This window comes from Pygocentrus nattereri, chromosome 27 (genome assembly GCF_015220715.1).
Source record: "Pygocentrus nattereri isolate fPygNat1 chromosome 27, fPygNat1.pri, whole genome shotgun sequence".
NCBI lineage: Eukaryota > Metazoa > Chordata > Actinopteri > Characiformes > Serrasalmidae > Pygocentrus > Pygocentrus nattereri.
The window spans coordinates 28686673-28699397 of record NC_051237.1 but is presented as its reverse complement, the minus strand read 5'-3'; the positions used below and the strand labels follow the sequence as shown (position 1 = coordinate 28699397).

General features: G+C 42.2%; 1 protein-coding gene across 1 annotated transcript; it reads right to left on the bottom strand.

Annotated features, from left to right (window-relative positions):
* Nucleotides 1–598: 598 nt before the first annotated feature.
* Nucleotides 599–8036, bottom strand: si:ch211-195b13.1 (STKc_SGK domain-containing protein). The gene is made up of 13 exons (XM_017682588.2): nucleotides 7868–8036; nucleotides 6903–6978; nucleotides 5970–6033; nucleotides 5590–5633; nucleotides 5438–5495; nucleotides 5251–5334; nucleotides 4996–5127; nucleotides 4688–4800; nucleotides 4436–4559; nucleotides 3967–4062; nucleotides 2964–3119; nucleotides 2784–2873; nucleotides 599–2115 (listed from the first exon to the last, which is right to left on the bottom strand). The coding sequence occupies exons 1-13, from the start codon at nucleotides 7935–7937 to the stop codon at nucleotides 1948–1950; spliced, it is 1275 nt and encodes a 424-aa protein (XP_017538077.1). The 5' UTR covers nucleotides 7938–8036; the 3' UTR covers nucleotides 599–1947.
* Between the last annotated feature and the right edge of the window lie 4689 nt (nucleotides 8037–12725).

Sequence of the window (12725 nt, the reverse complement as noted above, 5' to 3'; positions counted from 1 at the left end):
GAGTATCAGAGAAACAGATGGACTACAGTCTGTAACTGTAGAACTACAGAGTGCAGCTATACGGTCAGTGGAGCTGATGAAGTGGACAGTGTGTAGAAACGAGGAGGTGGTCAGAACATTACGCCTGACCGGTGTAAACTCCTGCAATGTGGTAAAAGACCTAGAAATGGGTGGACCGTCTACTTTCTGTGTGCAAACAGCCCCAATATCAGTTTGCCCAACATATTAGGAATACGCTTGTAATCACCCAGATTAAAAGTTAATTAATTTATTTAACATTTAATAAAGATCACAGTTAAATATTTCATTATTCTAGGGATTTAAAACATGGATCAGTAGTATAGTACATCATGGCATGTAAATAAATATACATGAAAAAGTATAAAATAAAGTCATCACTTCCAAATATGGAAGAAAATAAACTTGAAGTGTATCGTTTCTAAAGAAGGTGACGAGCGGTTTTGGTCCATTATTGAACAACATACAAGTGAAATTCACACGCCTCTGTTTATGAAGGTGCCTCTAGGAAAGGCCTTGTCTATGTAATGTAACATGATGCTACCTTCCCTAATGCAACATCATCTTATCTGAACAGCAGTCACTGTCTGCATATCAAGTTTATTGTTCAGTGTAAAGTGGCGTTTCACTGCACAGCGGTCTCTGTCCGAACAAGTGGGGTAAAGGGAAAAAACACACAGGAAGTACACAATGTGCATAAATTAGCTGGACAGGCACGCACTGCCAGGGAAAGCACGTTCACAGTCCTTTCTGTGCTAGAAGAGCCGGATATGACCCATACAGTTTCAGCACAGTCAGAATGGTCAGCGTCTGCCACAGACAGCAAACATCTCAGACGACAACCGCGATAAAATCATAACAACATGTGAATATTAATTATTACTGGTACAAAATATACAGACCGTCCTCTGGTTTTAATGATAAAGTGATTTTATATTTCTATCAACAAGCAAAAGTGACCTATCACACATCATAACATGGTATAAAAGTGCTGGCTTTGGAGAAAGACAGGAGAATAAAGTACGTGTAAGACACAAAAGCTCCATTCAGTTGTTTATAAAGACCTACTCGTTCTACCGTGATGACGATCTACTCGATCACAGCTAAGAGATTCTGATAATGGAAGAAATATGATATATTGGAGGAAGCAAGATGCAATAAAAATGCCAAGCTAAGTTATTTAATCTTCGTGTCAGGCAAAAATTTGAGGTTGCAGGTATTAATGTGTGCTTGGGCCCAAAACATGCCGCGCGCCACAACACAGCCAATTAGAAATGTGACGCTCGTCTTTATTACAGAAGAAACTTAAACTAACATAAACGTGTAAGACGTCAGACTTGTAAGTCGTACTTTTCTTGATCCTTTTTCCCCCCAGTGTGCAACAATGCAAAAAAGTACCATTTGACTTCTGGTCTTGAACATTCACCATAAAAGTCCTCAAAAGTTTGATCTTACGCAAAAAAATAAACCCACTAAAGTCAGAAAGGCATCTCGCCCAGTAGCTGGTACCATCATTACAGGGCCAGGAGGCCAAAAGCCTTCGTCATTATAATTGCTGTATGTTTTTCTGAAAGTTCAGGCACTTCTTCGCTTTCCGTCCGTTGTGCTCAGTCCAGCTTTACGGTAGTCAGAGAATATAGTCCCGACGCAAACTTGGCACACGTAGCATCTGCTCTAGAAGCAGTCTGAGATATGATCCTGCTGATATCCATAGAACCCAGCACGGACGATCAGATGTCCACAGTGAGTCAATCCTCATTCATACAGTACACGTGAGCAGAATAGCAGGAAACGCTAAAATGCCAACAACGTCCTCCTCCTCTGTGGTCCCTCATGTGCGCTAATAAAGCCTGGCTCAGTCTCTCCTGTAGTCCGGAATGGGGGGGTGGAATTGTACATTTGGAGGAACGTGCTGGATGTTGGAAGCGGCTACTGGAAGGTAAGGTCAGCTGGAGGTCCGTAGGAAAATCCCGGGAAAGCTCCGGCCGCCTCTCGGATGCTGCTGGTCACGTGCAGGTTGTCGGTGTTGAACAGGGAGGTGGACACAGGCAGGTGTGTGAACTCGGGGTCAAAGTGCCGGAGGTCAGTGGGACCAGTCTGTGAATTCAATAAAAGACTTATATTTAGTGTGTATATATATATATATATATATATATATATATATATGTATATATATATATATATATATATATATATATATATATATATATATATATATATATATATATATGTATATATATATATATATATACTTACATCACACATATGCTGTAAAAAGGTGAACAGGGTAGGAGGCTGACGCATGTTTGAGGTTTGAATTCATAGTAAATATTGTTTTAGTTCGTCTAAACTAAAGTTTTGCTTTCCATTGTAAGTATTTGAGCTGTGAAACTAATGATGAACTGATCGTTTTACAGTGAACCCATCTTATATACATAGATTAAGGGTGTAAAACATGTTTATCTGAAGGTGGCAACTGATTTTGGAATGTTTGACTCAATTATAATCAATTGTGATAATATTCATAGACATTCTTCAGCTATTTTTAAACAGAAAGCTACAAGAAATTTGTTTTTATTACTCTTTTCTGTTAAAAAATAATCCTGAATCATATCAAAATAATCCCATTGAGTCAGATCATGATGCACATGAATCTTTAATCATATCCTAAAGAGTTTTACATCGAATCAAACTGCTGTCAGGTCTGAGAATTGCACTTCATACATGCATGCAAGTGTGCAAGCTGGTGAAAGAGTTCCTCTTACCACTGAAGGGACGAACGGAGGCGTGATTTTTCTGGCCATCAGGTCATCCCAGTTGATGGGAGAGAAGAAGCTGTGGTACTTGAGCTCCAGCTAAAGAGACCAATAGGACAGTCAGGTCCCTCGCACTGTAATTACACGTATGATATGATGTCAGCATCATGTTTAAGACTAGACACTTACAAAGTCGTCCTTCACCCCAAGCCTCTTGGTCCGGTCCTTCTGCAGCAAACCCTCGAGCAGCTCGCGTCCAGCGTTGGACACGTTTGGTTTCAGCACCAGAGACTTATGAAGGATGTTGTTGTACATCTCAGCTGTGTTGCGACTGTAGAAAGGAGGCTAGAGAGAGTGAGAAAGACAGAGAGAGAGAGAAAGAGAGAGAGAGAGAGAGAAAGAGAGAGAGAGAGAGGGAGGGAGAGAGAGAGAGAGAGAGAGCGAGAGGGAGGGAGAGAGAGAGACAGAGAGAGAGAGAGAGAGAGAGAGACAGAGAGACAGAGAGAGAGAGAGAGAGAGAGAGAGAGAGAGAGAGAAAGAGAGAGAGAGACAGAGAGAGAAAGAGAGAGAGAGAGAGAGAGAGAGAGAGAGACAGAGAGAGAGAGAGAGAGAGAGAGAAAGAGAGAGAGAGAGAGAGACAGAGAGAGAAAGAGAGAGAGAGAATGAGAGAGAGAGAGACAGAGAGAGAAAGAGAGAGAGAGAGAGAGAGAGAGAGAGAAAGAGAGAGAGAGAGAGAGACAGAGAGAGAGAGAGAGAGAGAGAAAGAGAGAGAGAGAGAGACAGAGAGAGAAAGAGAGAGAAAGAGAGAGAGAGAGAGAGAGAAAGAGAGAGAGAGAGAGAGACAGAGAGAGAGAGAGAGAAAGAGAGAGAGAGAGACAGAGAGAGAAAGAGAGAGAGAGAGAGAGAGAGAAAGAGAGAGAGAGAGAGAGACAGAGAGAGAGAGAGAGAGAGAGAGAGAGAGAGAGAGAGAGAGAAAGAGAGAGAGAGAGAGAGAGAGAGAGAGAGAGAAAGAGAGAGAGAGAGAGAGACAGAGAGAGAGAGAGAGAGAGAGAGAGAGAGAGAGAGAGAGAGAGAGAGAGAGAGAGAGAGAGAAAGAGAGAGAGATCCAATTCAGACTTTAAGTCTCAGTAACATGGTAATAAGCCGTCTTAAGTGCGGTTACAGCTTTTCCTTAACTTAGTTCTATACTCACCAGTCCATATAGCATCTCATAAAGGACTGACCCAAGGCACCACCAGTCCACTGTGCGGTCATATGCCTGTTTCTGTAGGACCTCAGGTGCCAAATACTGTGGAGAAATATTTGTATAATTAGGTGATTTGTTTCATGTGCAGCTTTATTAGGACTATTTAGTAAATCATTCAAATTTTCAAATATATGATTTTAGTAATAAAATAACGAGAATGTCTGATGTGACTGGAGGAACTATTTACAGTGTAGTACTGAGATGGAAGCAATAAATACAGAACACCAGTTCATTTTTAAAAAGAACCTTAAATTTTATTTTGCCTAAAAATAGTGCACTTTCTTGAATATTAGTACATATCTATTTAAATATATTCCATAAATAATGTATTATTTTTATACAATTTATTCTAATACTCTAATAGTTATAACAACTAAAGAATGAATGAACTGGAGCACAGGAGGTACTAGTTTACCTCTGGAGTTCCACAGAACGTAGTTGTTGTTCCGTTGGGTTCCAGTCCCTCTTTGCACAGGCCAAAGTCAGTCAGTACAATATGGCCCTGAGAGTCCAGTAGGATGTTCTCCGGCTTCAGGTCTCTGTAAAAAATCATGTGTTCAGATGCCAAAGCTGCTACACAGACAGCTAATTTGACCGCAAAGAAAACTGGGCCAGGTCGTCTGTCTGCTTCCAAATGTGTCCACTAGGGGGCAGTGTAGGACCGTACCTGTAAACGATGTGGAGAGAGTGTAGATAGCCGAGAGCGCTGGCGATCTCAGCAGCGTAGAACCTGGCCCTGGGCTCCAGGAACACCCTCTCACGCTGGAGATGGTAGAACAGCTACAGAAGACAAGAGCAAAAAGCTCTGAATGAAGACCCTGACTTGCCTACTGTGAACTGGGTCGCTATCAGAAGCAGCTGGCTGTTGATGTTTGTAGCTTTAATGTGTGTTAGTTTGACTGTCAGTCATTTATACTGTTTCTCTGAAATGTTCTTACAAGTTCTGAGTTAATCTACTACTGCTTGTCACCTCACCTCGCCTCCGTTGATGTAGTCCAGCACAAAGTAGAGCTTGTCGGTGGTCTGGAAGGAGTAATGCAGGCCCACCAGGAATGGGTGTTTGATGTTCTTCATTAGAACGCTACGCTCAGCCATGATATGCTTTTGCTAGACAGAGAAAAGATGAACGGCTGTTAATGTCGCCCACCTGGACTGAGAATAGTTCATAGCTTATCTGTTTCGACTTGATTAGACTGATTAATTCTTTATAGCTTATAGCTCAGGTCTCACCTCCTTCTTCTTCAGAATGATTTTCTTCTGCAGCACCTTTACAGCATAGTACTGTTCAGTCTCCTTGTGTCTGGCCAGCAGAACCTGAAGAGAAAACAGTCTTAGTGATGAATCTGAATTCACTGAAACAGTGTGGAATTATTATTATTATTATTATTATTATTATACAGGGATAGACTCTGCTCACCTTTCCAAAACTCCCCTTGCCGATGATCTTCAGGTAGTCAAAGTCAGACGGTTTTATCCTGTTGGACAAAGATGCGTAAGGCCGGTAAGCTGGCTGAATGCAATGAACTGATAACAACTGAATCAATGTGAATTTGTAGACTGGCTACTTACTGAGTCTCCTCGGCCAGCGAGCTCCTGGGGGAGGTCAGGCAAAACTGGTTCAAGAGGACGGAGAAGATTGCGTTATTTTAGGCATTCAGGCATGCAAGTTACACATGAAACCGGTGTTAACGTACCATCGCTGTCCGAACAAAACCAAAACCTCGTATCTCCGGAAATTTACAGGGGAAGGAAAAAATATCCTTAACGTTCAATGGAAGTTGATGGAAGAAGATTTTGAGTCTGTAAGATGTCTTGTGGCCCACTCAATGTGAAATTCTGACACAATGTAAAGGACACTCTTTTGTTCAAATGATGGAGAAAAAATGGAGATACATGTTTGTTTTTACTGGGACAGCGACGACATACAGAGACATTTAAATCCTGCTCACCTGGTCTCTCCCTATTTCCTCATTCTGGTTCTCGTCAATCTTCAGGAAGGAGTCTACCTGAGAACTAAAGAGGAGAAGATTGTGAGATGCGCAGGAGCTGATGCTATGACTTCGCCCACCAGTAGATGGCAGCATTGACAATGTTTGTGATTACGACACGCATTGTGAAGTTGGGGCGGGAGGCCAAACATGTACAGTGTTAAGTGATGATAAAGTTCCTCTTTATTGGAATGGGCTTGTTTACACTCAGCCGGCCTACATCAGCCAGGCTCATTGAGACTGCGTAAGAAGGTCACAGCCTGCCGTGAAGTGTTTGGTTAACTCTGTCCAAGCAGCTCTGACCATAACTATGCGGGGTCTCCGTACTCTCGAGGGTCTGGAACATTCTCCCAGAGAAAAGCATCTGGCTTCTGGAGGGCCGACAGATGAGGTGGTCAGGGAATTTTCCACTGGGGCGACCTACATGGCCGACACCGAGACCAAATGAGCTGGTCCCTATTCACGCTTAATGCAATTAGTCGGCTATCCTCGTCTAGGGGACATGGAAGATTTACTCAAAGATGCTTACTGAGCCTAAGAGGCGGCGGCGGTAGCTGGGAAGCAGGTGCTATTCTAGTGCTGGCTTTGTGTCGTAAGACAAGAGATTACACTATTAACGGAAGGCACAGCCGCACTCTGCTACAGTTGCATGCTTCTAAAAGGATTACTGCGCCACTGAACACTGACCTGGGTTCAGTTGTACAGATACGCTCATTAGGTCATTCTAAGAAGCCGAGATGAATGAACGGGAATTTTCCAGCGTGCCAACCGAAACCCTACAGCGGCTCAGCCGTGGCCGTGTGTTATCTGTAGCTCTACATTTAGGCGGTATTGACATTGTCTTTGCATGCATTTGCATTCACATCCTATCTGAGCAGGAAATCAGCTACTTACTGTTGGCAGATGTGAGGGCTGGAGACCAGCTTCTGAATGAAGTCGTTTAAGCCCATCTTCCTCTCTTTGATAAAAGCTGCAGTAGAAAGAGAGGGATTTACGTCAGTCGGGGAGCCACAGGAGGAGGTCAGTGCAGAACTGCACCCCCCCACTCCCCCACAACACAAGCAAATGTTGAAATGTACGCTGGGATCTCATCGGCATGTAATACTCGTACAATCCGTTTATAATAATCCCAATTACACTGGTTATACAGAAATTACAGACTGTGAGAGCCCTTCTGTTATGTATTTACACCATGCTTTCTGTCTGGATTACGCAACACAGAGGAAATTCCACCGGGTCTCAGTGTGAAAACACTGATATCATAAGAAGGTAAATAAAAGCATAGCCCACACACACACACACACACACACACACACAACCTAGCATGTGCATATACATTTAGAGAGACTAGGATATTCATAGAGATTAATATATGATGCGAGGTTCTTTAAAACAGACATACAAACAAAAACAAGCTGCTAAACCCAGAGTGCCGTAAACTTGACCCTCAGCGGCTCCATAGCTGGTCCAGTCCAAATCAATGGGACTTAATGCCTCAGCCTGAATGACTGAACAAGAGCAAGCCTGTTTCTTTAATCCGCTGCATTAATACTATTATATAAACACTCAGCCCATATATTTTAATCCTAAATCTTTATTACTACTATTCTGTACATTTGAGTTATTTTGTCCACCACTTGCACGAATATAATTAAGTAAATAAACACTTTTCTTCTTTTTTTTCAGTCTCAATTAAAATCACTGGTACTACTGTTGGCATAATTTCTTCACCCTCTCTTATTTTATTCATTATTATTATTATTATTATTATTATTATGATTATTATTATGTGTAATCTGACTAATTTCCCTGATCCAGGCTCTAGTAGTGAATCCTAGTCAGTCCAGTTCTGTACGTACCGGTGAGGACGGACACGATGCCCCTCATCCTGCAGTAGGTCAAGTCGCAGCGAGCCTCGGTCACAGCCATACTGATAAAATGCGCGAGTTAGATCCGGAGGGCACCTGATCCGGGTGTACAGGCTGGCCGTGTTCGCCTGCCGCCTCCTGCCTCTGTCTACTGGCCGCTGCGGCGCTCCGCGGCTGTTTTATACGGAACACGTGGTTTTGTGGGTCTGTCCGTTTTTTTGCTCTGGAGGCGAGGCCGCGACGTCACCGGAGTATCCGAGGCAACGGCGCCCCCGCGACGTCACGGACTCCCCGCAGTTCCTCGCTCTGCCTGTAGGGGCCGCAGCGCAGCGCCGTGCAGCAGCCGCTTGTTACATCAGCGCATTTTAATCTCCAAGCTTATTATTGATCATTTGATTATTGATACTGTGATTTTCTCTTTGGCTACTTTAATCATGACATGTATACATATATATAAAATGGTATGTATCGCTGCCGTCAGATCAAAATCTCCAACACGGTCACTTTACAGGAGAATTGATGATTTACTTACTGTTATGCACACCTTGTTAGCAAAGTAATACATAAAAAAAATTAATAAATGCATTTACAATGAGAAACTCTCTCTCTCTCTCTCTCTCTCTCTCTCTCTCTCTCTCTCTCTGTCCCCCCCCTCTCTCTCTCTCTCTCTCTCTCTCTCTGTCTCTCTCTCTCTCTCTCCTCTCTCTCTCTCTTTCTCTCTCTCTGTCTCTCCTCTCTCTCTCTCTCTCTCTCTCTCTCTCTCTCTCTCTCTCTGTCTCTCCTCTCTCTCTCTTTCTCTCACTCTCTCTCCTCTCTCTCTCTCTGTCTCTCCTCTCTCTCTCTCTCTCGCTCTCTCTCTGTCTCTCCTCTCTCTCTCTCTCTCTCTCTCTCTCTCTCTCTCTCTCTCCTCTCTCTCTCTCTCTCTCTCTCTCTCTCTCTCTCTGTCTCTCTCTCTCTCTCTCTCTCTGTCTCTCTCCTCTCTCTCTCTCTCTCTCTCTCTCTCTCTCCTCTCTCTCTCTCTTTCTCTCACTCTCTCTCCTCTCTCTCTGTCTCTCTCTTTCTCTCTCTCTCTCTCTGTCTCTCTCTGTCTCTCTCTCTCTGTCTCTCTCTGTCTCTCTCTCTCTCTCTCTCTCTCTGTCTCTCCTCTCTCTCTCTTTCTCTCTCTCTCTCTCTATATATATATATGTGTGTGTGTGTGTGTGTGTGTGTGTGTGTGTGTGTGTGTGTGTGTGTGTAAATAAATCAGTGTTTTAAAACTTTTAAAAATGTAATTTGTATAATTTTTATGTATTATTATTTTATTTATACCTTTATTATGACTGCTATTTATTATTATACATTAATTATTACTGTATGTACAGTATGAGTTAATTGTAGTGTTATGCCTACCATGTTACATTTGGAAGATAATACTAATAATAATCACAATAATAACAAATACATGAATAATTCCATTTGCAGCTGCAGTGAGAAGCTCTGCTCAGCTATGAATGCACTGACTGTCACAGTGCAGCTAATCCAGCAAGGCAGAGTCTCATATACAGGTGGTGGCCTGTTTTATGGTGAAGAGAGACTGTGAGTGAAGCTGATCTGGCCTACAGTTAAACGACCCAGAGATATGAAACCTAGTGCTGCATTCATTTAGTAGCTACACTTGACTTGACGGCCCAGGACTGTAGCAGTCAAAATCCCTTTGGGGTTATTCTCTGTCACTCACTGAAACTGGGTTAGCAAGCTTCTTGCTATTTGGAGTCGCCTTGTAATTGAGTAACACTGATGGCTATTTTAAAAACTTCTTCTTCTTTCGGCTGCTCCCTTCAGGGGTCGCCACAGCGGATCATCTGCCTCCATCTTGCCCTATCCACTGCCTCCTCTACTTTTACACCAACCATCTCCATGTCCACCTTCACTACATCCATAAACCTTCTCTGAGCTCTACCTCTTCTCCTTCCACCCGGCAGCTCCATCTCCAACATTCTTTGCCCAATATATCCACTATTCCTCCTCAACACATGTCCAAACCATCTCAACCTGGCCTCTCTGGCTTTATCTCCAAACTGCTCCACCTTCACTGTCCCTCTGATCTGCTCATTTCTAATCTTGTCCATCCTGGTCTCTCCCAACGAAAATCTCAGCATCTTCATCTCCGCCACCTCCAGCTCAGCCTCCTGTCTTTTAGACAGAGCCACAGTCTCCAAACCAAACATCATAGCAGGACGCTCTGCTGTCTTGTAAACCTTCCCTTTCACTCTTGCTGCTGTCCTTCTGTCACACATCAGCCCTGACACCCGTCTCCACCCACTCCATCCTGGCTATTTTAAAAACAAGAAAACAAAAAGAGACGTGCTTGGCCATTCATGCATATTCTCCGATTTGGCCTACTGCAGTTATAGAGAGATGGATAGATCGCTTTATTAAGCGCAGACGGAAAGTCTTCTACTGCAGCAGCACAAAGCACAGTGCAGAGCAAAAGGGCAAAATGAACAGGACCGACAGTCTTACAGTATTTACAGATGCATAAATGGAAAATAAAGAGAAATAAAATAAAATGAAAAATATAATAAATGCTATGTGGTTGACAATGCAGTGGTTCATGTCCCCTCCACCGAATGAACATGTGACCATGTACTGCATGATATGAATGTGACGACTGTAACTATATATACACACGTCGCTGCTGTCGGAACAAAACCAAAAGGGTCACTTTACAGGAGAAGAAAAAACCTGCTGCGCTTTTAATGGAAGTCAATGGAACCAGATTTTCTTCAGAGTCATTTTGGGCCGTTTCTTTTGGCTAATTTGCCATGAAATTTACACACAAAGAACAACAGGTATTTTCAAATTATGTCAAAAACTGAAAAATGTTTTGTTCCAACAGCCGTGATATATATGCATCATATATATACATCATATATATACATCATATATATATATATATATATATAAACCTTTAGGTGTCAAAGCGAATGTTTAACCAGTTTCCCTCAGCAGGGAGTTTATCACAATATACATTAGAATAAATTCACATTCATAATTCAGATAAACAGAAAAACAATAAACAGTAACAAGAATTTCTCAGATCCATATTTTTCCTGGACACCTTCACAGCCGCCACAGAGACTCGTTAATATCATCAATTACATCATGAGCTCAATTTACTGAGCACTGATTGGTCAAACCAGGAGCTGCTTTTTAACTACATATAATACTGGGCTTCCTCGAGGAGGAGAGGCTTGGAGATGGGTAAACAAACACATCCAACATCCAGAACATCACTGTTTATATATAAATATATAGTCATTATTAATTAATATTCTATATATTTTGTTTATTTAAAACTTTCCTCAGCAAATAAACACAAACTACACAAATAAACAGATTTTGAAAATGTGTCTTGGGTGCCTAAGAGTTTCGCACAGTACTGTATATATGTATATAATATATATATATATATATATATAGTGTAGAAATGTGAAGAAATCATTTACAAAAATGTTTTATACTTTTTTAATGGATTTTCTATTTCTCGACTTTATTTATACCAATATTATTACTGGTATTTATTATTATACATTATTTATTACTGTATATACACTATGAGTTAATTGTAGTGTTATGCGTCTATATGTACAATAACGTATATTAACAGTTGTGCAATATGACATTTACAGTTACGTAAACAAAGTGACAGTGCCAATATCTGTGTACAAATAGCGCCACTGCAATATGGAATATGTATAAGTGTATGATCAAAGTGGCAGGGCATAGTAATATGAGTGGAAAGATGTAGTAATGTCCAGTTGGTGCCCAGTGAGTCTGTCCTGTCAGTGGCTGATCACCACAGTGATGAGCTGTGTAAAATGATCACACTGTAAGTCGCTCTGGATAAGAGCGTCAGCCAAATGCCGTAAATGTAAACCTGGACAGCTTTTCTGAAGTAGGTACAAACCAGGGCAGCCAATCAGAGCTTATTTTCATATATCCGTCTGAATAAAACAGCATGCTAAGGGATAAAAACAGAGGCTGGAAAATGGTCGTGTAAAAATAAACTATGACCACGCAAAACAGTGGAAAAAAACGAATACATGAAAAACAGGGACTTTTAATTCTCACCACTTTAATGTTACGTTTCACGCGAGAAAACGTTTGATCATAATAAACACTGATGACTATTTTACAGCTCCAGCATTACATATTAGTATTGGCTCCACGCTGTGACCTTGATGTGTGACGTGATTCGACTTTTTACCATGGCAGCATCTGGGATTATACAGCTGTGGCAGATGAAGTCTTCCCAGTAATAAAGCAGCCCTATTTCACCATCATAAGTCCTGCCTTAAAGCTGATTAAGATCAATTTCCGAACGATTCACTGATTAAACACTTTCAGGCCAAGGTCGTGCGAACACTCCTCAGCAGTGGCTTGCGTAAGCTGATGTGACGAGCCTCTCCTAGTTGCCCTGGCCGCAGCTACAGCTGTGATCCACTGACCCTGTAAGTTATATAATTGTGTCATAACGGTTTGAGCTGTCTGCTGCCCACCAGAGCGTAACCACTCAGTGGTACAGTGGTCAGAGTGGTCTACTGGTGGTCTAAAATCCTCTTTTGTTAGTGCTTTACAAGATTTGAGGTGCTATTTGTTCCAATGTTTTTGTATCTATATATGTATGACTTTATGTATGTGTATGTATGTTTGGTCATGGGCTGGAGGTCACTGGGGGCAGTCTTGGGCTTAGGGAACCGGCCCTGTGACCAGAAGGTCACCAGTTTGATCCCCAGAGCCGACGGTACGTGGCTGAGGTGTCCTTGAGCAAGACACCTAACCCCCCAACTGCTCCCCAGGCACTGCG